General features: G+C 40.2%; 1 protein-coding gene across 3 annotated transcripts in view; it reads left to right on the top strand.

Moving 5' to 3' along the window:
• The first annotated feature begins 1,605 nt into the window (after nucleotides 1-1,605).
• satb2 (SATB homeobox 2) overlaps nucleotides 1,606-20,226 on the top strand; it is a 58,886-nt gene continuing 40,265 nt past the window's right edge. The window contains exons 1-2 of one of the 3 annotated variants that reach the window (XM_061792015.1): nucleotides 1,606-1,630; nucleotides 16,026-16,241. In XM_061792015.1, coding sequence (XP_061647999.1) covers nucleotides 16,070-16,241 — 172 coding nt within the window. In that variant the 5' untranslated portion in view covers nucleotides 1,606-1,630; nucleotides 16,026-16,069. Of the gene's footprint in view, nucleotides 1,631-7,551; nucleotides 7,952-16,025; nucleotides 16,242-20,226 lie in introns of those variants that run through there. The other 2 variants (XM_061792014.1, XM_061792013.1) reach the window with 2 other exon arrangements.

Genomic DNA, 20,226 nt, shown 5'->3' with positions numbered 1-20,226 from the left:
CAATTTATAACCTTTCTCCAGGAACCTTCAATCTTTCTGGGATGTACAGGGTTGTTCTATGAGTTCTATTTTTAGTGCTCTGACAGTCAGTTTGACACTAGTCTCCTTTCAGGTATGATTGTTCAAGGCAAGAATCCTACGTATTTGTTTTGAAGGAAATTTGACACAAGTTAGGTGAGGAAACAGAAGTGCAAGTTCCATCCGGCAGCCTCTCAAATGCTCCACTGGCAACATTTTTTGCCCATCTCCTTCTAACTGTCAGACATTGTAGTCCTATAACGGAGGACGAACCCTGTTTATTTTGAACAACAAAATGTTGACATTTGTGGCAGCAATGTTACTTGGCACAACAAAGTAAGTAAGTTTACTGAGTTGTTTTTCTTATATCTTAAAGTTTGGGTTCAATAGAAGGGAAAACATCCATCCATCTATTTTCTGAGCCGCTTTTCCTCACTAGGGCCGCCATCGTGCTGGAGCCTATCCCAGCTATCATCGGGCAGGAGGCGGGGTACACCCTGAACTGGTTGCCACCCAATCGCTAAAGAGACAACAGTTATTTCTTTGTTGTGAAATGCGGGTAAACCAACTTTCACAAAAGCAAAACTTAAAACATTAAGTTGAACTGCCCAACTTAAAGGTCCCATATTTTGGCTATTTAGACGTCCAGAGTGACTGGACTGGAGTATAAAAGTGTCAATTTCATTTCAAAAACACCTTGGTTTTGTCATACGAGTGTCCAGGAAAGGCCCCTCTGACAGCTACTTCTGTTTGACCCAGTTTTGTCTCCGCTTTGTCCATATTTGACTAAGACTGAGGGGTATTTAGAGTCCTCAATCAACCTACAATGCATGCTTTTGGGATGTGGGAGGAAAACGGAGTACCCGGAGAAAACCACCGTGCTGCCTTTTGTTTTTGTTTTTTTTACATTACAATTCTTTTTTTTTTTACATTTTTAATTGAGTTATTAAAATGACAAAATGGAGGGGTGTGTGTGTGTGCAGGGGGGTCAACTATTTAACACCTACTTCAATTGGCAAACATTGTTCGGGAGAACACTTTTTGACAGTTTAGATAAAGTTACCGAGGGCCCATCAACACACATGGAAGTGACCCCTTGTGTGTGTGTGTGTGTGTGTGTGTGTGTGTGTGTGTGTGTGTACATGTGTGTGTGTGTCAGCGGAAGTTCACATGCCAGCTGACTCGCTCGTGTGCTATGTTAACCCATCCAAGGGCACCATAGCAATAACAAACAAAGGATCACAGTGGTGAGGTGACCTCTGACCCCACACCATCCGACCATCCGTGCGGCCCGCCAGATCGCTATCACACGCGCACACGCACGCACGCACGCGCGCACACACACACACACACACATATAAAAATTTAACCACACCATTCATGGCTAATTGGTGTCCCCCTCTGCATGTTTTCAATCATTGACTCTTTTTAGACAAATCACAGAGCGGACAAGCGCTTCCTCATAGGTGTCTGACAGGTAATGATTGACAGCTCTCGGATTAGTCCCGCCCCTGGCCTGCAAAATGGGATCCTCGACCTTTCTTTACCCAGAAGGCTTTGGGATATTTCGGGAAGCGTCGGAGGACTTGCTGGAAGGCTGAGCTGCTTTATGGTAGGACGAAAATCAAGTGTGCTATTCTGATCTGGGAAAAGCGACACAACCACCTTCCTTCCTCTTTAATAACGCACTCTACGGCCTCCCCTGTATCATTTTCCACCCCGTCCCAAACTCGGGCCTTGAGGGCTAACGCGAGCCCACTTTGGCACTTATTAGGATGGACATGTTGTGACTTTATTGTGCCTAAAACGCTCCGCACCCTCCGGTGAATTTTGTGTTTTCTTTAAAAAGCTCCAACGGGACGTCATCAAGAAAAGACTTAATGGTATAAACATATCTAACGAGAAGGGAAAGGATTGCGCTTTAATTTGATTAAGGCCGACTATTAGGGGCCAAGTTTAGAGGGCCTGAACCTGAGTGGCGTATTATTTTCCACATTTTGAGTTAATAACATAGCGAGCTGGCAGCAAAAACACTGCACACGGTCCAAATACTCATCAGGCGGACCTCTGCTGTTTTGTTGCAACAAGCCAGGGCTTCACAAACTGTGGGCCGCGGACCCAAAATGTGGCGTGGGGGATTTTATGGGCGGGGGTGGGGGGGGGTTACCCAAGTATTTCATGTTGTTATGAACACTATATGGGTCATTTTCATAATACTTGATCAATAAGTAATAACAATATAATCGATTGTAATAATTTGATCAATAATAAAGACATGGCCCATTGAATGTCCTTTTGAAAATCAAGATTTGTTTTTACTAATATGAGCATTTGAATTACTGCCAGTTGTTATCCATTTAAAGGTCATAATTGTTTCTAAATATATATATTGTAAAGTTACATTTACATTTTCCAAAACCATTTACCAACATGAAATAATTCCTGAGTTCGATTTGTTTTTTGTTTTTTGTGCGTGTGTCTTAACCGTTATTGATCAATTTTAGATGGAAATGAACCTTAATATCTATAATATGCATTACTGGTAGGTTCAGACCTCTCACAAGCTGTTACCAATGAGATTATTTTTATTTTTTTATTTTTTACAGTGTTTATCATATGTAACGAGTGCAATGAGAGGGCTGGGCAGCACTCGAGGGAACATTGGGTGGAACTCTTACTTGAAATGAAGTATTTACAGATAATTCCAACTGTCAAATAGTTGCGGCTCCCATGACAAAGTGCAGAGTGCCGACACTCACAACGTCCTCGTTAGCAGGGGCTTGATTTCATTTCAGGTACAGAGAGGCATATTAGGAGGGGGGGGGCTTCGGGAGGGTTGCTGGGGAACCATTTAGCAGAAAGAAGAAGGAAAATAATCGCCTGCGCTCTAAAGAGACACACGAGAGGGAGGCAATTCGCCCCCGAAAATAAGACTCGTGAGAATTAGTTTGAAAACCTCAAGGTCAGCTCGTCAAGTTGTTGTTGTTGTTTTTTTTTCTTTTTCTAACTTGCTAGAACATTCGTGTACCCAGAAAGGATTATTTTGTTGTGTGTCCCCATTAAAATTATTTTACATTTCATTATTTTCAATTGATTACTCGTTGTTAACGTTTACACCAAAAGGGAACAGAGATTTTTTTTAAATGTAAATTTGTATTAAAATTACAACACTCTTTAGAGTTGTATATGTAAAATGGATGACTGAAGAATTTAGACAATTGAATTATGATGGAATATAATAACGTCACGTGAATTGCACAAAATATAATTTCCACTTGCATACTTGAATTTAAAAAGTGATGTTAGTGGTGTAGCAATAAATTATGATTTAATCTAATTTGAGATCTAATGAAGCTTACCTTCATGCGGTCAAGAGATGATGGACAGCCTGTCAATCACTTTTCTTTTTTTATTTTAAGTGATGGATATTAAGGGTTCAACAACAACAACAACAATAATAATAATAATAACAACAACAATAATATTAATAACGTTTTTGCAAAAGCTGAATTAGATTAAATTATCTCTTTTAAAAAAGAAAAACAAAAAACAAATATAAATAAAAATGTCAGCCAGCGTCTGAGAGATTGCGGGAAGAAAACATTAATGGACACGTGACCCGTGAAAAGCATGGAAACAATTTTGCAGGGGGGGGGGGGATAGCTTAAGTGCACTCAAAGACAAATTAATGGTTGACGGAAACGAGACAGTCCTTTATAAAGGCAGCCATTTAATCGTGCTTTTACTCTTTAATGTGAATTCACACATGTACTACTAATGTCTTTAAAGGCATCTTTAAAAGAATAAAAGACGAACTGGGACGACTTTAAACGTGTCGTGTTTTTTTTTTTTAAACATCATAGTTTTCCCCATAATGTTCTCCAACTGTAACGAAAATGTTCGTTTATTTGTGCTGATTTTCTTGTCGTTAATTGTCCGTTGCGGGTCTGCTGTTCGTTACTTTCGTTTTCAATTAAAACTGATTGGAAGCATGACGCGTTCAAGTGTACGCGGGGGGAAAAAAAAAAAGAAGAAAAGTGCAAAAACAACAGACAAGCGTGTACCACCCATCAAATTATTATTATTATCATTATTATGATTATGATTATTATTATTATTATTTCATAATTTTGCTAATAATATATTTGGGCTTAATTATAAGGCTTGGTTGGCCGTTTCAATGATTGAACTTTTGGAATTTTTTTTTTATATATATATTTTTTTATATCAGGCCAGCAGGTTGAACGCGTACATTGCAGGTGTGTGTGTATGTGTGTGTCGTGCGCGTTTTGCTATGCATCCATAAATAAAAGATGCAATGCTACCGTGTTGTTGATTGACAAAAAAAAAAAAAACAAGGCCACCGCCATCGTCATTAGTTTATTCAGCCTCTCTTTAATTCTGCTCTTGCTCAATCTGCCACGAAAACGCCGTCTGCTTGATCGCCGATGGAACGCGAACGCAACAAAAATAACTTCAAGCAATATTGTACACTTTTTATACACATGCATCTTGTATCGACTATATGCTTTGTGCGTAAAACACAACACAAAAGAGCTCATCCGCATATAAAGAGGGGTTTATTTCACAATATGTTTATTAGTTGTATGCACTATATCATACTGAGAGCTGTCGCCATTAGAAATAGCTCTCAGCATTTAATGCATAGAACTATAATGAACATATTGTGAAATAAGAACCTCCATGGGATGGGATTACTATATTATTAATTGCATTGTAATTGGATTGCTATGGATGACGACGACAATAATAAATATCTACAAATGAAAACAATGAGCATGATCATCTTTGTGAAAATTTTCATAAGGCTCGTGCTGGATCCGACGGGTTCCCGACACTGGTCGGCGGACAAAAATTGGTCCCATTCCCATTTTGAAGTCGGGCACCCGTTGTCAGTCAAATGTTGTAAACTCGAAGTTTCTTGATCACGTGTGTTTTTTTAAAATGTATTATTATTATTATTATTTTAAAATTCATACATGGTGACATCGGATAAAAATATTGCTTTATAGTGCTCCCCTATAACATTGTTACTTTAGTTGCTTTTGGGCTTAGATGAGATTGCATAGCTGTTCCTACGTGGCGAACTGTTTCTTCATATTGGTTTGATATCTAGTCTTCGAATAGATATCGGTATCTTTCTTTCTTTTTCTTTTGAAAACATGTTATGTATTTCCTTTCGTTTGTGACACACGCGCGTATAACCCGGTGCGTGAACGCGCACGGAGGCCACCCGCGACGACGTGAATGACATCCATAATTGATCCTCCCCAGTCCAGGCGGGATATTTTATTTATTTTATTTTTTTTTTTGGTATTTTTTTTTTATTTTTAAGATCAATATTTTATTCTTCACGCTCGTTTGCGCGCCTTTGTGGTGCACGTTGCTCCTCGTCCCCAAAGAAGTGCAAACGAGACAAAGATGAAAAGAAACATTCCCTCGTCTATTGTGGCTTTCAATTATTCAGACGCACAGAATTAAGACTTTTTATTTTATTTCATTTGTTTATGCAATCTCGGAACTCGCCATGAGGAATCAACCACACACACTTCAATTGAAGTTACTCATATGCAAAGAACGTAGATGCTTCTGCAAAATGTCATTGTTGAATGGAAAAGAGGAGGTGAAAACAACGTTCATTAAAATAATAATAATAATAATAATAAGAAGAAGAAGAAGAAGAAGAAGAAAAAGAGGGGCTGTTATTGGAAAATAATTGGTTTGGTGACATTAAACGTGGATGGTTGCACACAAAAAGATGTTATCATTTTAATAGCGTGATTGATTGATTGATTGATTTGAATGATTTTGCGTGTGCGTTTTAATTCGTTTGAAGATCTAAAAACGCTAACTAACTCCGACTAACGGGATTTTGGAAGGATTTTGACCGGCGTGCACTGAGAGGCCGAGCACCTCCAACTCATCCACAACCACAAACATTTCCACACAGCCGCACCAATGTTTTGGAAGGTAAAAGCCGCTCACAACAAGTGATGACAACGAAACTAAGAAATAATATCAATAAATAAACTTTGCAACACCGGGCAATACTTTAAAAGAGAGTGGGGGGAAGAATTTTAGAGGAGCGGGGAAAACAAAGGGGCAATTTGCATCGACGATGATAGATTGAGCAATGCAATAAGCAATGCACATGGTTGGAATGGCTACAAAAACATGACAGATAAGTGACGTGATGTAATTTGCGATTTCATCACGAGTACAAATCATCATCATCATCATCATCATCATCTTGCCATGAATTTGTGTCGAGGTGGACTCTGTAATTCAATGTGTCAAAATGTTCCACGGCACTTCCTGGGCTGCTGCAGTGAGCGTTTCACAATAAGAGCGCAGCTTGTTGGCTCATTATAATATAATATGATCAATTATTATGATTATCATCATCATCAAATAATATACATTCAATGCTTCGGAGCACACAAAACACTTCGGAACCTGGAGGGGGGTGGGGGGCGGGGGGAGTTAGGACAGCTGGAAAAAAACAAACAAACTTCCGAACAGTGGGGGAAAGAACAATAGTGGGAAGAAGAAAAAAAAACTTTCGAGAGTGGAAAATTTAATTATGGAAATGACTAGAACAGTGGGTATAAAATTTTTTGAAAGGGTGGGAAACAAGTTTAGAACAGTGGGGGGAACAATAGTAAGTGTCAATGAGTGATTGAGGGGGGGGGGGGAATACGTCAGAACAGTGAGAAGAAAACTATAAAAGAATGGAAAGGTCATTAGAGCAGCCTAAACAACTCGGGGGGGGGGGGGGGGGGGGGAGAGTGCAGGGGAAATGATAAACAACAGAAAGGGAGAAGGGATTGTAGAAACGTGGAGAAGAACCTTGAATGTTGGGCGAAAAATGGAAGAAGAGCTGATAAATTAATAGAAATCAATTCGTCAAATCAATGGATTAAATGAGGGCAATAAATGGTCATACGTCATGTAATTTATGTGTGGTGATGTTCAAAATGTCAAAATGACAAGTCTCACTCGTGGAACAAATCAATAGAACGGTGGGAACGGCTTGAGAAAAGGTTGGCGGGGAGTGGGGGAGAAAAGTTCAGAAGTGGGGGAAAGTAATTTACAGTGGGAACAAAAAACAAAAGTGCACAGGGAGGAAACTTTAAGGAGGGAAAGGTTTAGCGGTGTGAGAAGGGGGGGGGGGAAACGATTGGGGAGTATGAATGTGGGAAAAAAAAGAATTTTAAGAGTGAGAATAATAATAAAAAAATATTTAAAAAAACACAAATAATTAGTGGAAACGTCTAGTTAGGAGTACTTGAGGGGAATATATGATAAATAATGTCAATTATGTGTGTGCAAAATGCTTTTTATTTGGGGGGGGGGGGACGACGACATCAAAAATAATAATAATAATAATAATGAGATCCGGCCCATTCAACGCTTTCATTAGAAGCGACGCCCCCTCCGTATTTCCCTCCCTCCTCGCCTCCTTCCCTCCTTCCTTCCTCGGTGTTCTTTGTGTCTCTCCTCCTCCCTCCCTCCTTCCGTCATTCACTCAGTGAGTGAGTGAGTGAGTGAGTGAGTGGCGCGCATGCGGGGCACTCATTGAAAGTGACTTTGAATACCAAAGCGCATCCAGAGCGACTCCGCGGTCCGCGCAGAGCTCCGGTGCGCTCCGGGGAAACACAACGAGAGCAAAACACACCGGGGCAGAAAGACGAAGGACAGACGCGCATCCTTCACCTGCGCTCGCAACTTTTTTTTTTTTTTCTTTGGGGGGGTTGGGGGGGGGGGGATCCCCGGTCCCCAGAGTTTGTGGTCCGCCCGGGCGCCGCGACCTGAGCGAGCGAGCGAGCCCCCGCAGCCCTGGATTCACTACTGCTGATCAATGGACAGAACCTGCTCGGCGGCCAGCAGCGCTACACGCACGCCGTGAACCGTGAGTAGGATGGGCGGACGGCCGCAGAGCACCTGCGCCGCTCCCGCAACCCCCTCCTCCCACCTCCGGGAATAACAACAACAACAACAATAATAATAAGAATAAAGTCAACCAACGGGGCCGGTATACAGCACCAAACTCATGCAAAAAAAAAAAAAAAAAAAAAAGTCAGCTCCCAAAATATTCAATATACGAAATTATCACTGTCATTATTAGATGCGCGAGTGAAAGCGTTACCAAAAAAAAAAAAAGTGTTGAAAATCAATCAACAGTAAAACTGCGGTGACATTGTCTCGAAATGTGAGATTTCACCTCCAGTGTGCTTTATTACTTTGTTTACAATCCAATTCGTTTTCAAGTCAATTGCCATGTTAAGCATATCGCGGTGAACCTAAGAACGTACACTCATTTTTAAGCGTGCTTTTGTGTGTGTGTGTGCGTGTATTTGTTTTTGCAACTGCGCCGAAACACCCATTCAATAATATTATTTTTTTTGATTAAATGGAAAAAAAATAATTAGATTCTAATTCATGTCAAGTGATGGTTAGAATGAACATTAAAAGCGATGCCAATGAAATAACTCCGTCAACGGCCTCATGCATGTGCGAATTCACCCTTCGAATTGCATTACAATTCTAACAAACCGCGCCAAGCAAAAAAAAAAAAAAGACCAACAATGGCGCATTCTGTTGTCAGTTCACGAAAGAATCGTCGAAGCGATTCATTTTCAAACGCGCACGAGCAGCAAAAGCGTCTAAAATCTACGGGACGTAAAACGAACACTTTTGTTTCTTTTTAAGTCAACATGAATTCTCGCTCCTGTTCTTCACAATTCTCCTGATATATATATATATATATATATATATATATATATATATATATATATATATAAAATGTTTTTTTTTAAAGCCGTAAATCAAGTCTCTGTCACATCAGCACACGCATTTGCAATAATAAGAACAATATAAATGTAATATATAGCAACATATGACACAAATTGGTGATATAAATAATGGACAATTATGTCTGCCAAGCACCAATAAAACTATCGAAAAGAAATCCTATAAATTAACGATGAAAATGATGACAAAAATAACTTCTGTGTAAATTCATAAACGATAATAAATAAATAAAAATGAACGGATTGACCTCCCACTTATGAACATTAAGTATGTTCTTCCGTTGTACTTTTCCTCGCTGGGCCACTTCATTAAGCACACGGGCTCCGATCTAATGACATGGCGCAGAACGTTCGGCCTTCACACAAATAAGAACACTCACTTTTGGTTGACACCGCCACCGACATATTCTTTATCGTTGTCTTTCCTCGTGCATGCACTTCGCATAATCACACGGAAAAGCTGTCGCTCTTGTTTTGGTTCCCTTATTGAGCTGCGTACGAGAATCCGAACATTAGAAGTAGCTCTCGGTGTGATGCAATCATTGTCCGCCACTGCCAAACAACAAGGGCAAGAATGGAACATATTGCTAAATTAATACTTCAAAACTGAGCATTATTGTCTTTGCAAAGGCACACAACTCATTAGCGTAATAAGTTGCAATTTGCTGGACGTAACACCCATACTTACCTTTCTCTTTATAATATGTGTGACTGCAGTGTATTGTACAGTATGTGTGCCACTGAAGATGTGTGTGGTCCTCGGGAAGTGTTAGCATTTGGTGTGTGTTTGTGTGTGTGTCTGCGAGTGAGTGAGCGGGAGAAACGACAAAAAGGCCTCTCTTTTGTATTCCATATGATCAAATATGATGTTTACATGCACGTGTCAGTATATGTGTGTGAGAGTGTGTGTGTGTGTGCGTGCGTATGCGCGTGCCCTCTGAGACAGGGTTGGTCAAACCACCACCAGGGAGCCATATGCGGCCCATCAGATGCGTCCCGTAAGAGCAGTTCGCCAGAAAATTCTAAACACAAATAACACCGATCACCGGGAATTGCAATTAAACATTTAACCCACAAATGTTTTTAAAAGATTATCTAATTATATTATAATGAACACTCTAGGGCCGCAACTAATTTATTTACTTGTTTTACTAATCTATTCATCTGATGACTCTTTTTTCAATTAATCGATGAATCAGATTTAAAAAAATAAATAAATAAACTTTTTCAAATTTCTACCCCTTCATTCAAAAACAGGACATTATATCAAATTGACAGTTCAGAAAATACACCAACATACATTGTTTATGATTCAGTTTGGCCTGTAACATCTGTCGGATAATCGTCAAAAATGTTGATCATTGTTTTCCAAAGTAAAAGCAGATGTTTGCAAATATCTCATTTCATTAAAAACAAAAATAATCAGTCTGTTTCATGGAGGACTAAAGAAATCTGAGAATATTTACCGTTGAGAGGCTAAAATTGCGAGGGTTTTGAAAATGTATACGATTATCCAAATAGTTGTCCATCAATGTGATATTTGAACAGTTGTCGATTAATCGGTTAATTGTTGGACTTCTCCAACTCTCATCAATTTGGCATGTCTCTCTAAGGAACTGGATTGGGAAAAAGGATGCCCGCCCCTTATGTAAGAACGACAAAACAAACACACACCAAGTCATTAATGTCAGCTTTTGCGTGTGAAATTCAAACTTTTTCTTTGTTTTGCTTGTTTTCGTCTTCCTCCTTGCATGTCAAGCAACCTCGCTGAGGCGCCAATCCCATTTCGCGTACATATTGACATCTCTTAACTATCGCCCTCTTCGTGTCCCGTCCTGTCTCATTTTATCAGCAGAGACAAGCTCCATAATCTGATAAAAGTGCATCTCGCTCAGCTTCCCTTATCTCTGCTATCGGTGCTAATAATAATCGATAAGCTTCAATTGCTGCTGACGTAGAAAGAGATGAGGCAACTCTGTACTTGCACTGTTTAATATCTTCTTCGCCGGATTTTTGTCCTTTTGAATAACTTTTAAACCCTTTGCTTCATTCTGTCAAACCACAAAGTTTAGACTGGCTTTGATTAATATGTGAGTGTGTGTTGTTACGTCTCGTCATTCTCCAGGCGTGTCTACAATCTGGGCTCCTTGCCTATGTGTTATGTCTACAACATGGGGTGGGCAACCTTTGGCGCGTGGGCCATATGCACAGCAAGAGCATTTCATCTAGCCCACTGCTCAATTCTAAGAAAACAAATTCAAGCTGCAAGTGGTGACCAAGAGGTTGTTAGGTGCACCTGATGGAGTAGTCATTGGCAAAGTGGATCACGGTTCACCTATTGGGGATTCAGTGCATTGCAGACTTATTTTTTTTTTTCATATGATATATCACGCATAATTCGCAATATTGTAGGATATTTAGTGTATGTTCTATTTTTTTTGTGTATTAAAATAAACACTTCCTAGCCTAACACTTTAAAACTGTAAAAACCAAAAAAAGCAAAAGAAAAAATGATTAAAACTGATATTACAAGGAATAAAATGTACATCGTGTACAGTACTACTGTACATTACTGTCAGTTTAAGAGTTTAAAAGGTGTTTCAGAGTGTAGAAAGTATTCATAAGAGAATGGTGGAAAATAATAGGAGTGTGGGCAAGATCGATTAGTCTGGCTTGAAAATGAAGAGAAATATTCAGCACATTTTCTGGTCGAGACTTTGCCAATTTCAGTTATTGTTATTTTATTTGGCCGATGAATTATAACCCTTACCAACGGAAAAAAAGCTTAGCACCAAATGCTGGGGCCATAATAAAACCTCAGAGGAATTGTTATGAAAAGCTTTTAACCCCAAAATTGATTTGATCAATAGTAAATATTTGTTCGATCGTTGTGGAATTTGCTATCCATTTAGCATCGACGCAACATTGTGTCAGTGAGATCTTACTGTGAAGGACATTTTTTTTAGGCTTAAAAAAAAAAACCTGGGCGATTATTTCCCTTCAAGCAATAAACTGGAAAAGGTGTCCTGAACTTGTGCTTATCAAAAAAAAAACATTACATGTTTCATAGCAGATACGTAACAGTGCCTCTTATCGCTCTTTTATTAACAGCTTTAACGATCGCATGCCCTATTTAGCGACCAATTCGGGAGGGGCAATAATGCTGGGAAAAGGCTGCTTGATTTCGTCGTTGATGGTACATGCCATTATTCACTTATCAAGTCATAAAAAGACGGTACAAAAGGAGTTGCTCAACACAGCACATAAAGTACAGATTGTCGTTTTTATCAGTTGCTGGGTGTTTCGGCAATATCACGCAGATAAATTAACATTAATAGTTACACGGAATCAGGTCGTGTCGTAACATCTCGACTCGCGCGGATGTCCTCAGTGACTCAACAGTTTTGCAGGAATAATGTTAATGACGCGTCAACATACTTCTAACTTTGACAATAGGCAACCATTGTTGTCATGGTAAGCATGTGGTTAAAGAGGCATTTCTTGTTCAAATGTAGTTTTGTTTGTTCAAAAAGACTCAGTGCACTCCAGTCTTAAACAAATCATTACAAACCATAAACATAAATGTTACTCAGAAGAGAGGAGGGTCCTGTCGAGGCCCAATGATCCAACTGTCCAACAATTTGCACCGAAATCGGAATGCGCTACAAAATGTTAGACAGCTTACACACGACAAGTAGAAAATCAGCAAGTTTGTGCATATTGCTCTTATAGTGTGTGGTGTAGTACACATGACCAACACAGCACACCACGCACATAACTATACTGCCACTGAACAACTTTGCACTCACATTCGCACCTACGGGCAATTTAGAGTCTTCAATTAGCCTAGCATGCATGTTTTGGGGATGTGGGAGGAAACCGGAGTGCCCGGAGAAAACCCACGCGGGGACGGAGAGAACATGCAAACTCCATACAGGCGGGGCCGGGGATTAAACCCCGGTCCTCAGAACTGTGAGGCAGACGCTCTAACCCGTCATTTACCGTGTCGCGTTGCAATGTTAAAATTAAAAAAAAAAAAAATCCTGTTTTTCACTTTTAGCCAGATCGGTGCAGCATTAGAACAAGGGTGTCAAACGTGTTTTCATCATCATCTGTTACCTATATTGTCCCTTACCTAATATGGTCTGTGGAGGAATATAATAATTGCCCCATCATATTACATAACTGCATTTGGTGGACGGGGAGTGCCGAATCTGGCCCGCGGGCCTTGAGTTTGACACCTCACTCACAATTTTACCGAATAACTGACGCGTAGGAACTTCGGCTTCGGGCGACTGTGAGTCAAAATGTAGGACTTCCGAAGTTTTCCGGAATGCAGTTAATGAAATCTAAAGCTCATTATTTGGGGTAGGGGCTGCGCTGCGGCCATCTTGCTTGTTTGTGAATGGCACCTGTTGTCATAACATCACTAAAACTCGTGCGCCGGCAAACAAACAAGCGCTGGTAGTTTGGTGATGTAATTGCTGGGAGATTAGAGACCACGATGCTAGACGACGACGGTGATGGTGATGGTGATGATGATGATGTTGTGCACAGGTTAGATGGCGAGATGGCGGCAACAACTAGCTCGCTCTCGACATGCATCCTCAAGATTCTGCGACAGGTCAGGGCCCGTTATAGACAACATAGATACAATCTCCGAGTTATTACTTTTTTGTTCTGTTCATTAATTGAAGTCCGTGACAACCCTGGCTGGGGGAATCAATTCTCGTTCTTGATGACATCATAACCTATAATTAAGAAGTTTGGCAATAGTTGCAGAGTCTCATTTTATAGTGCAAGTCCACCGTTTGACCTATTTTTATACGTCACTTGCAGAATGTCAACAAAGTGAAAGGTAGTATTCTTATTTTCAGCGTTCATTTGCTTCTGTTAAAATTTTATTAATGGGTTGAAAGGATCTCGAATGAACTCAAAAGTATTAAAAACGACCTCATTCCTCACGTTATGTTATTTTTGGCTTGAATAACGCCATCTCTCCTATTTTGAGGACAGCAAATAAGCAGTGTAATACAGTTACAAATTCTGTGTAAGTTTTGCCCCAAAATGTCAAAAAATAGCCACAAATACAAATGCTATTAAAGCATGTGCAGTTATATTAATTAGCTGAGCTTTTACACTGAATTGTAAATGCATCAGCAATAACCACGTTGTGAGTAATACAGAACAGTGTGATTAAAAAACAAAAAACACGTTTATTTAGTTTTAATACAGTAGTTATTTGATTTTACTGAGTTTGGTCGTTCTTGTGAACAATGTGGTTAGCTTGCTAGCGAGCTCGCCAATCTTCCGGACGTAAAAATCAATGAAATAATGTGAACATTTACATTAACAACATGTTAATATTAACTTTAGATATATTAGATTTTGTTTCATCAGATTACAATAGCATTCACAGCTAGCCTGAATGCCAAAGCTCACTGTGGGGATTGATGATGTTAGCTGTTAGCTTAGGGCAGTTAGCCCACCTTGCAAACAACGAAACACCAGTTCAATAACTTGTAATAAAAGATGTGAAGATCAATGGATGGATGCTATTAAGTACACTGGTTATAATTATGGATGAGCAAAGCCATATTTTTTTCGGATACATTTACAATTCCCTGTACAAGCTCAGCTAATTAACAGTTAACTATTTCGACAGTTTTGGACAAAGCGTACATACACATCATTTAAAAATTGGTATAAACATTTTTATATTTGTGTTAAATCAGACTAAATCTATTTTTATTGGATAAGAAATACATTATTTTTAATGAATATTACCATACATAAAATATACTTATAAATTGATTTTTTTTTTTTAATGAAACAAATTGGCTGATTAAAATTGACTGAGGCAATTGTCCATGCAGGGTTTAGACAGCTGGTGCATGAAAAAGTGCAGATAGACAAAAAGTGTGAGTGGAGCACTTTCTAATCAAATGTTCATGAGAGTCAGTTCAAACAATAAGCATGAGAAATCGATGGCAAAAGTCTGTCAGCACAGAACCCGCTGTGTTGTCACCCTCTCAAATCTCCATTTTCACCCCGTAATTGACAAATACTATCCCGCTCTCTCTCTCTCGTTCTTTCGCTGCTCATGGATTCTTATCTCACTTGCCTCTTCTCCTCAGCCACACATGCCAGCAGATATTGTCCAGGGCCCACCAGTGTAAATAAAAGACGTCCATTTGGCCCTAAGCAACCTGCGCCTGGCCCATGGCGCAGCATCTAATGCATTAGCCCTTATTAGACACGCAACCGCACGCGCACACACACTCAACTGTTTACTTCTACTGCTTTTCTGTTAAGTCTCTGCCTCATTTCTTACGTTTCTATGACTATATACACAAAACCAAAGAGTGTAAAAATATTGAATCTTAGCCCTATCCTAATGGTGTTTTAATATGAAATGGAAACACATTTGCGGTCCGACAAAAAAAAAAAAAAAAAAAAAAAAGGTGTTGCTCAAACTCTTAACTGTAAAAATATTGTAGCCAATCATATAATAACAAGATAATGACGCAAAGTTTGACGATAAGAAAAAATGGTGACAAATAAAGTTAAGATAACCCATGACTCTTGACAGGGTTTTTGAATTTTTCAGTGACCGATACAATTGCTAAGAAAATATACAATTTGAAAAAAGTCAAATTTTCAACTGGACATGACTGTGATAATTGATATATTGGAAGAAAACTGAAAATAAAGTTCCGTAATTAGGACACAAATCCCTCAACGTATACATGTTTTCAACATTCATTGATATACGTACACAGTGAACATTTGTCAGACAGCCATAAAACACTATATGCAGCATGTTTATCAATATCTATTAGGTTTGGGAATTGCAGCATAGCTCACAATACGATGTTGTGATATTTCCCCAACGATACAAATCACACCTCTTTACGGCGATTGCGCAACAATAGACATATCGGAAGAAAACCATCAGAATCAGAATCATCTTCAGAATCAGAATCTACGATACATCACAACATCGATACAACTGAAGAAAACATTTCATCAATACAAGCGTAAAAATCCATAAAGTACTTGACATCAGACAGCCATAATAGCGATATATGTTGCTTTGTATCGATACTGTATGATAACAGAAAAGGATACATTGCAATATGACATATTATGCTACTTTCTGTTTGTCCCTAGCCTCTTTCTCTCTGGCTGGAGCTCCACTGGGGGTCTGGAAGAGGATGGAGAGAGGAGGGGAGAGTCCCGTCGCACAGGACAGTCCCGAGCGGAGAGGGGGCAGCCCGGACCTCGGTAGCCTGCCGCCGCCAGGGAAGAAGGGCCGCATGGAGCTCAATGGCAGCCCTACGGGGCCCCGCCTACGGCAAAATGGGGGGCCACTCAGACCCCTTGGAGGTAAGTGACGTGGTGGGCAAAGGGAATGTGCTGATTATTTTTAGGGTGCCTGAAGACAGACTTTCATTTCTGTTCCATTCGTTGGCTATTGATCGGATACAATTTCTTGCTAGTTATGCCATCCCACCTACACACAAAAGTCACATCAGGATTAATCTGTCAAAATTTTTGTACAGTGGAAACTGGAAATTAGATGGTCAAGGTCATGCCAAGGTCTTACAATTTGGAATCCTGAGAACATGCCACCTATGAGATTCATGAGAGAACATTCAGGGATTAACTTTTGCTTTTCCTTTTTTCTCTCAGCTACACACCCCATTAAAGTTGAATGCCAGCAAGGTCATAAAACTAAAAATATGGATGTAATTTGGGGAGAAAATACGTCTCTAAATTGGCACTAACTTCTGGCTTGCGAAACTTCACAAGAGCTCAGTTTAACAGGGTTTCGATTTTTCTTTGTTTTATTTTCAAAATCACACAATATTTAAGGATTTACCTTTCCAAACTATTGTACAGTGGAACCTCAAGTCAAATACCTCTTAAGTCATAAAATTCTGAATCCCGACATTTTTCAGAACATTCTGCCTCTCTTAAATTGTGCTAAAACCTCAGAATTTAAACTACCATCATGCAAACAAGTCACAAGCGCACCTCACTACGTAGTCAATAAAGGTTTTATGACGCTGCCAGTTTGACAGATTATTTCTATTTCCATTATTTCCTTTGGTCTTAGATTTTCTTCAAATCTGATGAATTGTGTTCCTACCTTCGAGGTTACACTGTACTGTGAACTGTATTTGACCTTTGAACTTGAGCTTCTCTGTTAAGAATGCAGTGAGGCAATGTCACTTTAACAGTACAAGGCGAGGACAAAGGGGCTCCGTAAATAAAGGTGCTTGCAGCATATAAACAAGATTTACGCAGACCGATGTGGATTATCGATCCAGCGTTCACGACAGGAGAGTTGTTCTTATTTATGCTATGCATGTGTGCATGCTGCTGCCATATGTTTGCCCCAAGTTTAATCCCAAAGAGTCATTTTCCCTTTGACTCACGCTAAAATTAGAAGGACATTTATAGATTTGGGCGCTCCTCCCCAATATTTATCATATAAGATTCCTCGGTTTCTTTTGCTGGAATGACAAATCTAAAATTGAGCGGTTTTGCGGCGACAGAGTAGTTTGAAGCACGAGTTGAAGAGGTTATCAAAGCAAGGCAAAGCTGAGATGGGATGACGAAGAAGAGGAAAAAGGGGATGAGAAAGGAGGAAGGAAGGAGGAAGGGGTTCCCCATTGTTGGAATAATGACAGTGTTTTCCTTGAAGACAGGAAACTCAATGTGTCTCGGCCAAAACCACGCAGCCGCCACAAGGACACACACACACACACCCATACACACACGAACAAACACGTCTTATTTTAAACCCCCCTCATACATATTAGAGGGATTAGAGGTTTGAGGCCAAATCGCATCATCCAAACCAGAGCATCCAGTGGCGAGCAAGGCATAGCATGGCAAGAACCGAAAGAGAGAGGCAGCGAGACAGAGGGAGAGAGAAAGAGAGAGAGAGAAAGAGAGAGAGAGAGAGAAAGACAGAGAGAGAGAGAGAGAGAGAGGGAGAGTGTTGACAGTTATATTTCCCTGTTGGGGAAAAATTCACTTACTCCAATTGGCACGGCGCTCCGGTGTGTAATTCACTCCATGAGCGCCTGGAGGGCCCGCAAGTAGAGTGATTAATGGGGGTTGGGGGGTGGGGGGGGGAATAGAAATATAGGAATTGACTGATTAAAACAATGAGGTGGATGGAGCTGAAGTGCTAATGCTACGGTGCATTATTAGTGCTGGGACGCTGCCTAATGCTCTCAAGTCCATCATAGCCACACACACAGCTTGCATCCAGTGCCAGTTGACAGGTGGCGCCGCAACAAAAGGGTTGCACGTATAGAAATACAAGTTAATCAGTGCAGACATTCTGAAAGACATTTACGGAAGGAGAAAGGTACAAGTTGTTTTTCTTAGTAAACCATTTCAGTTTTGCTACGTACAGTTCAAATCGGATAAATAAAAGGACACACGATTTCAAATGATTTCTAGTTACTAAATGCCAGAATAATGAGAGAAGGATTCTTTTAGGCAATTTTTCTCTTACTTTTTTCAAAGTCAGAAGTTTACATACAGAAAGATTGCTATGCCTGTAAACAATTTGGAAAAAGTCAGATGATGATGTAATTTCTTTGGAAGCTTCTGATAGGTTTATTGACAACATGTGAGTGAATTGGAGACACACCTTTGGAAGTATTTGAACAAGACAAACCAGAAACACACGGCTTCTGTGTGTGAAATCCTGGGAAAGTCAAAAGAAATTGGCCAAGATATCAGGAAGAGAATTGTGGACGTGCACAAGTCTGGTCCATCCTTGGGTGCAATTTCCAGATACCTGAAGGCGGCCCGTTCATCTGTTCAAATTATACGCAAGTATAAACACCATGGGAATGTCCAGCCATCAAGAATGAGACGGGTTCTGTGTCCCAGAGATGAATGTCTTTTGGTACGAAATGTGCATATCAAACCACGAACAAAACCAAAAGACCTTGTGACTATGCTGGGTAAAGATGGTAAGAGTGTGTCATTATCCACAGTGAAACGAGCACTGTACTGACATGGGCTGAAAGGCTACTCTGCCAGGAAGAAGCCATTACTCCAAAAAAACCAAAAAAAACATCAAAAAGACAGATTACAGTTTGCAAATGCACAACAGGAACAATTAAAAAAAATAAAAATTATTTTCGGTGATGTGGTCTGACGAAACTAAAACTGAACTGTTTGACCATGATGTGCATCGTTACATTTGGAGGAACAAGGGGGAAGCTTAAAAGCCTGAGAACAACATCCCAACTTTAAAATACAGAGGTAGCAGCACCATGTGGGGTTGTTTTGCAGGGGAAACTGGTGCACTTCACAAAATAGATGGCATCATGACTGATATAGTGATAGATTAATGAAACTGAAGCAACGTCTCAAGACATCAACTTGGAAGTTATAGTTTGGGCACAAATGGGTCTTCCAAATGGACAATGGCCCAAAGCATACTGCCAAATTAGTCACCAAGTGGCTTAAGGATAACAAAGTCAATGTTTTGGAGTGGCCATCGCGGCGCCCTGATCTCAATCCTTGTGGCCTACAAACTTGTCTCAGTTACACCAGTTCCATCATGAGAAATGGGCCAAAATTCCTGCCAACTACTGTGAGAAGCTCATGGAAGGATATCCAAAATGTTTGACCCAAGTCATACAGTTTAAAGGTACCAAACACTGGTGGCACGGTGGACGTCTGGATAGAGCGTCTGCCTCGCAGTTCTGAGGACCGGGGTTCAATCCCCGGCCCCGCCTGTGTGCAGTTTGCATGTTCTCCGCGGGCCTGCGTGGGTTTTCTCCGGGCACTCTCCAAAAACAAGCGTGCTAGGTTGATTGAAGACTCTAAATCGCCCGTAGGTGTGAATGTGAGTACGGATGGTTGTTTGTTTGTATGTGCCCTGCGATTGGCTGGCAACCAGTTCAGGGTGTACCCCGCCTCCTGCCCGATGATAGCTGGGATAGGCTCCAGCACGCCCGCGACCCTTGTGAGGATAAGCGGCTCAGATAATGGATGGATGGATGGGTACCAAATACGAATGAAATGTATGTAAACCTCTGACTATAAAAATGTAATTAAAACAATCATTTTGTCATTATTTTGGCATTTAGCAAAAAGAGATACTTTTTTTGGACCTAAAACAGGAAAGGTTTAGTCTGATTTCATGTCAGACGGTGAGAAAAAAAGTGTATTTTTAATAGTGTATGCAAACTTCTGCTTTCAACTGTATTTTATTGTATTCCCATTTGAAATGATTCCAAACGGTGCACCTTTTCATTGTGTGATAGCAGGATGCAGTGGGATGCTTATGGAGGGCGGGATAGACACACTACTGTCCACTGATTGGCTGACA

The sequence above is a fragment of the Phyllopteryx taeniolatus genome, chromosome 12, assembly GCF_024500385.1.
Source record: "Phyllopteryx taeniolatus isolate TA_2022b chromosome 12, UOR_Ptae_1.2, whole genome shotgun sequence".
Taxonomy (NCBI): Eukaryota; Metazoa; Chordata; class Actinopteri; order Syngnathiformes; family Syngnathidae; genus Phyllopteryx; species Phyllopteryx taeniolatus.
Note: the sequence above shows the minus strand (reverse complement) of the source record. Positions and strands in the feature narration are given on the sequence as shown.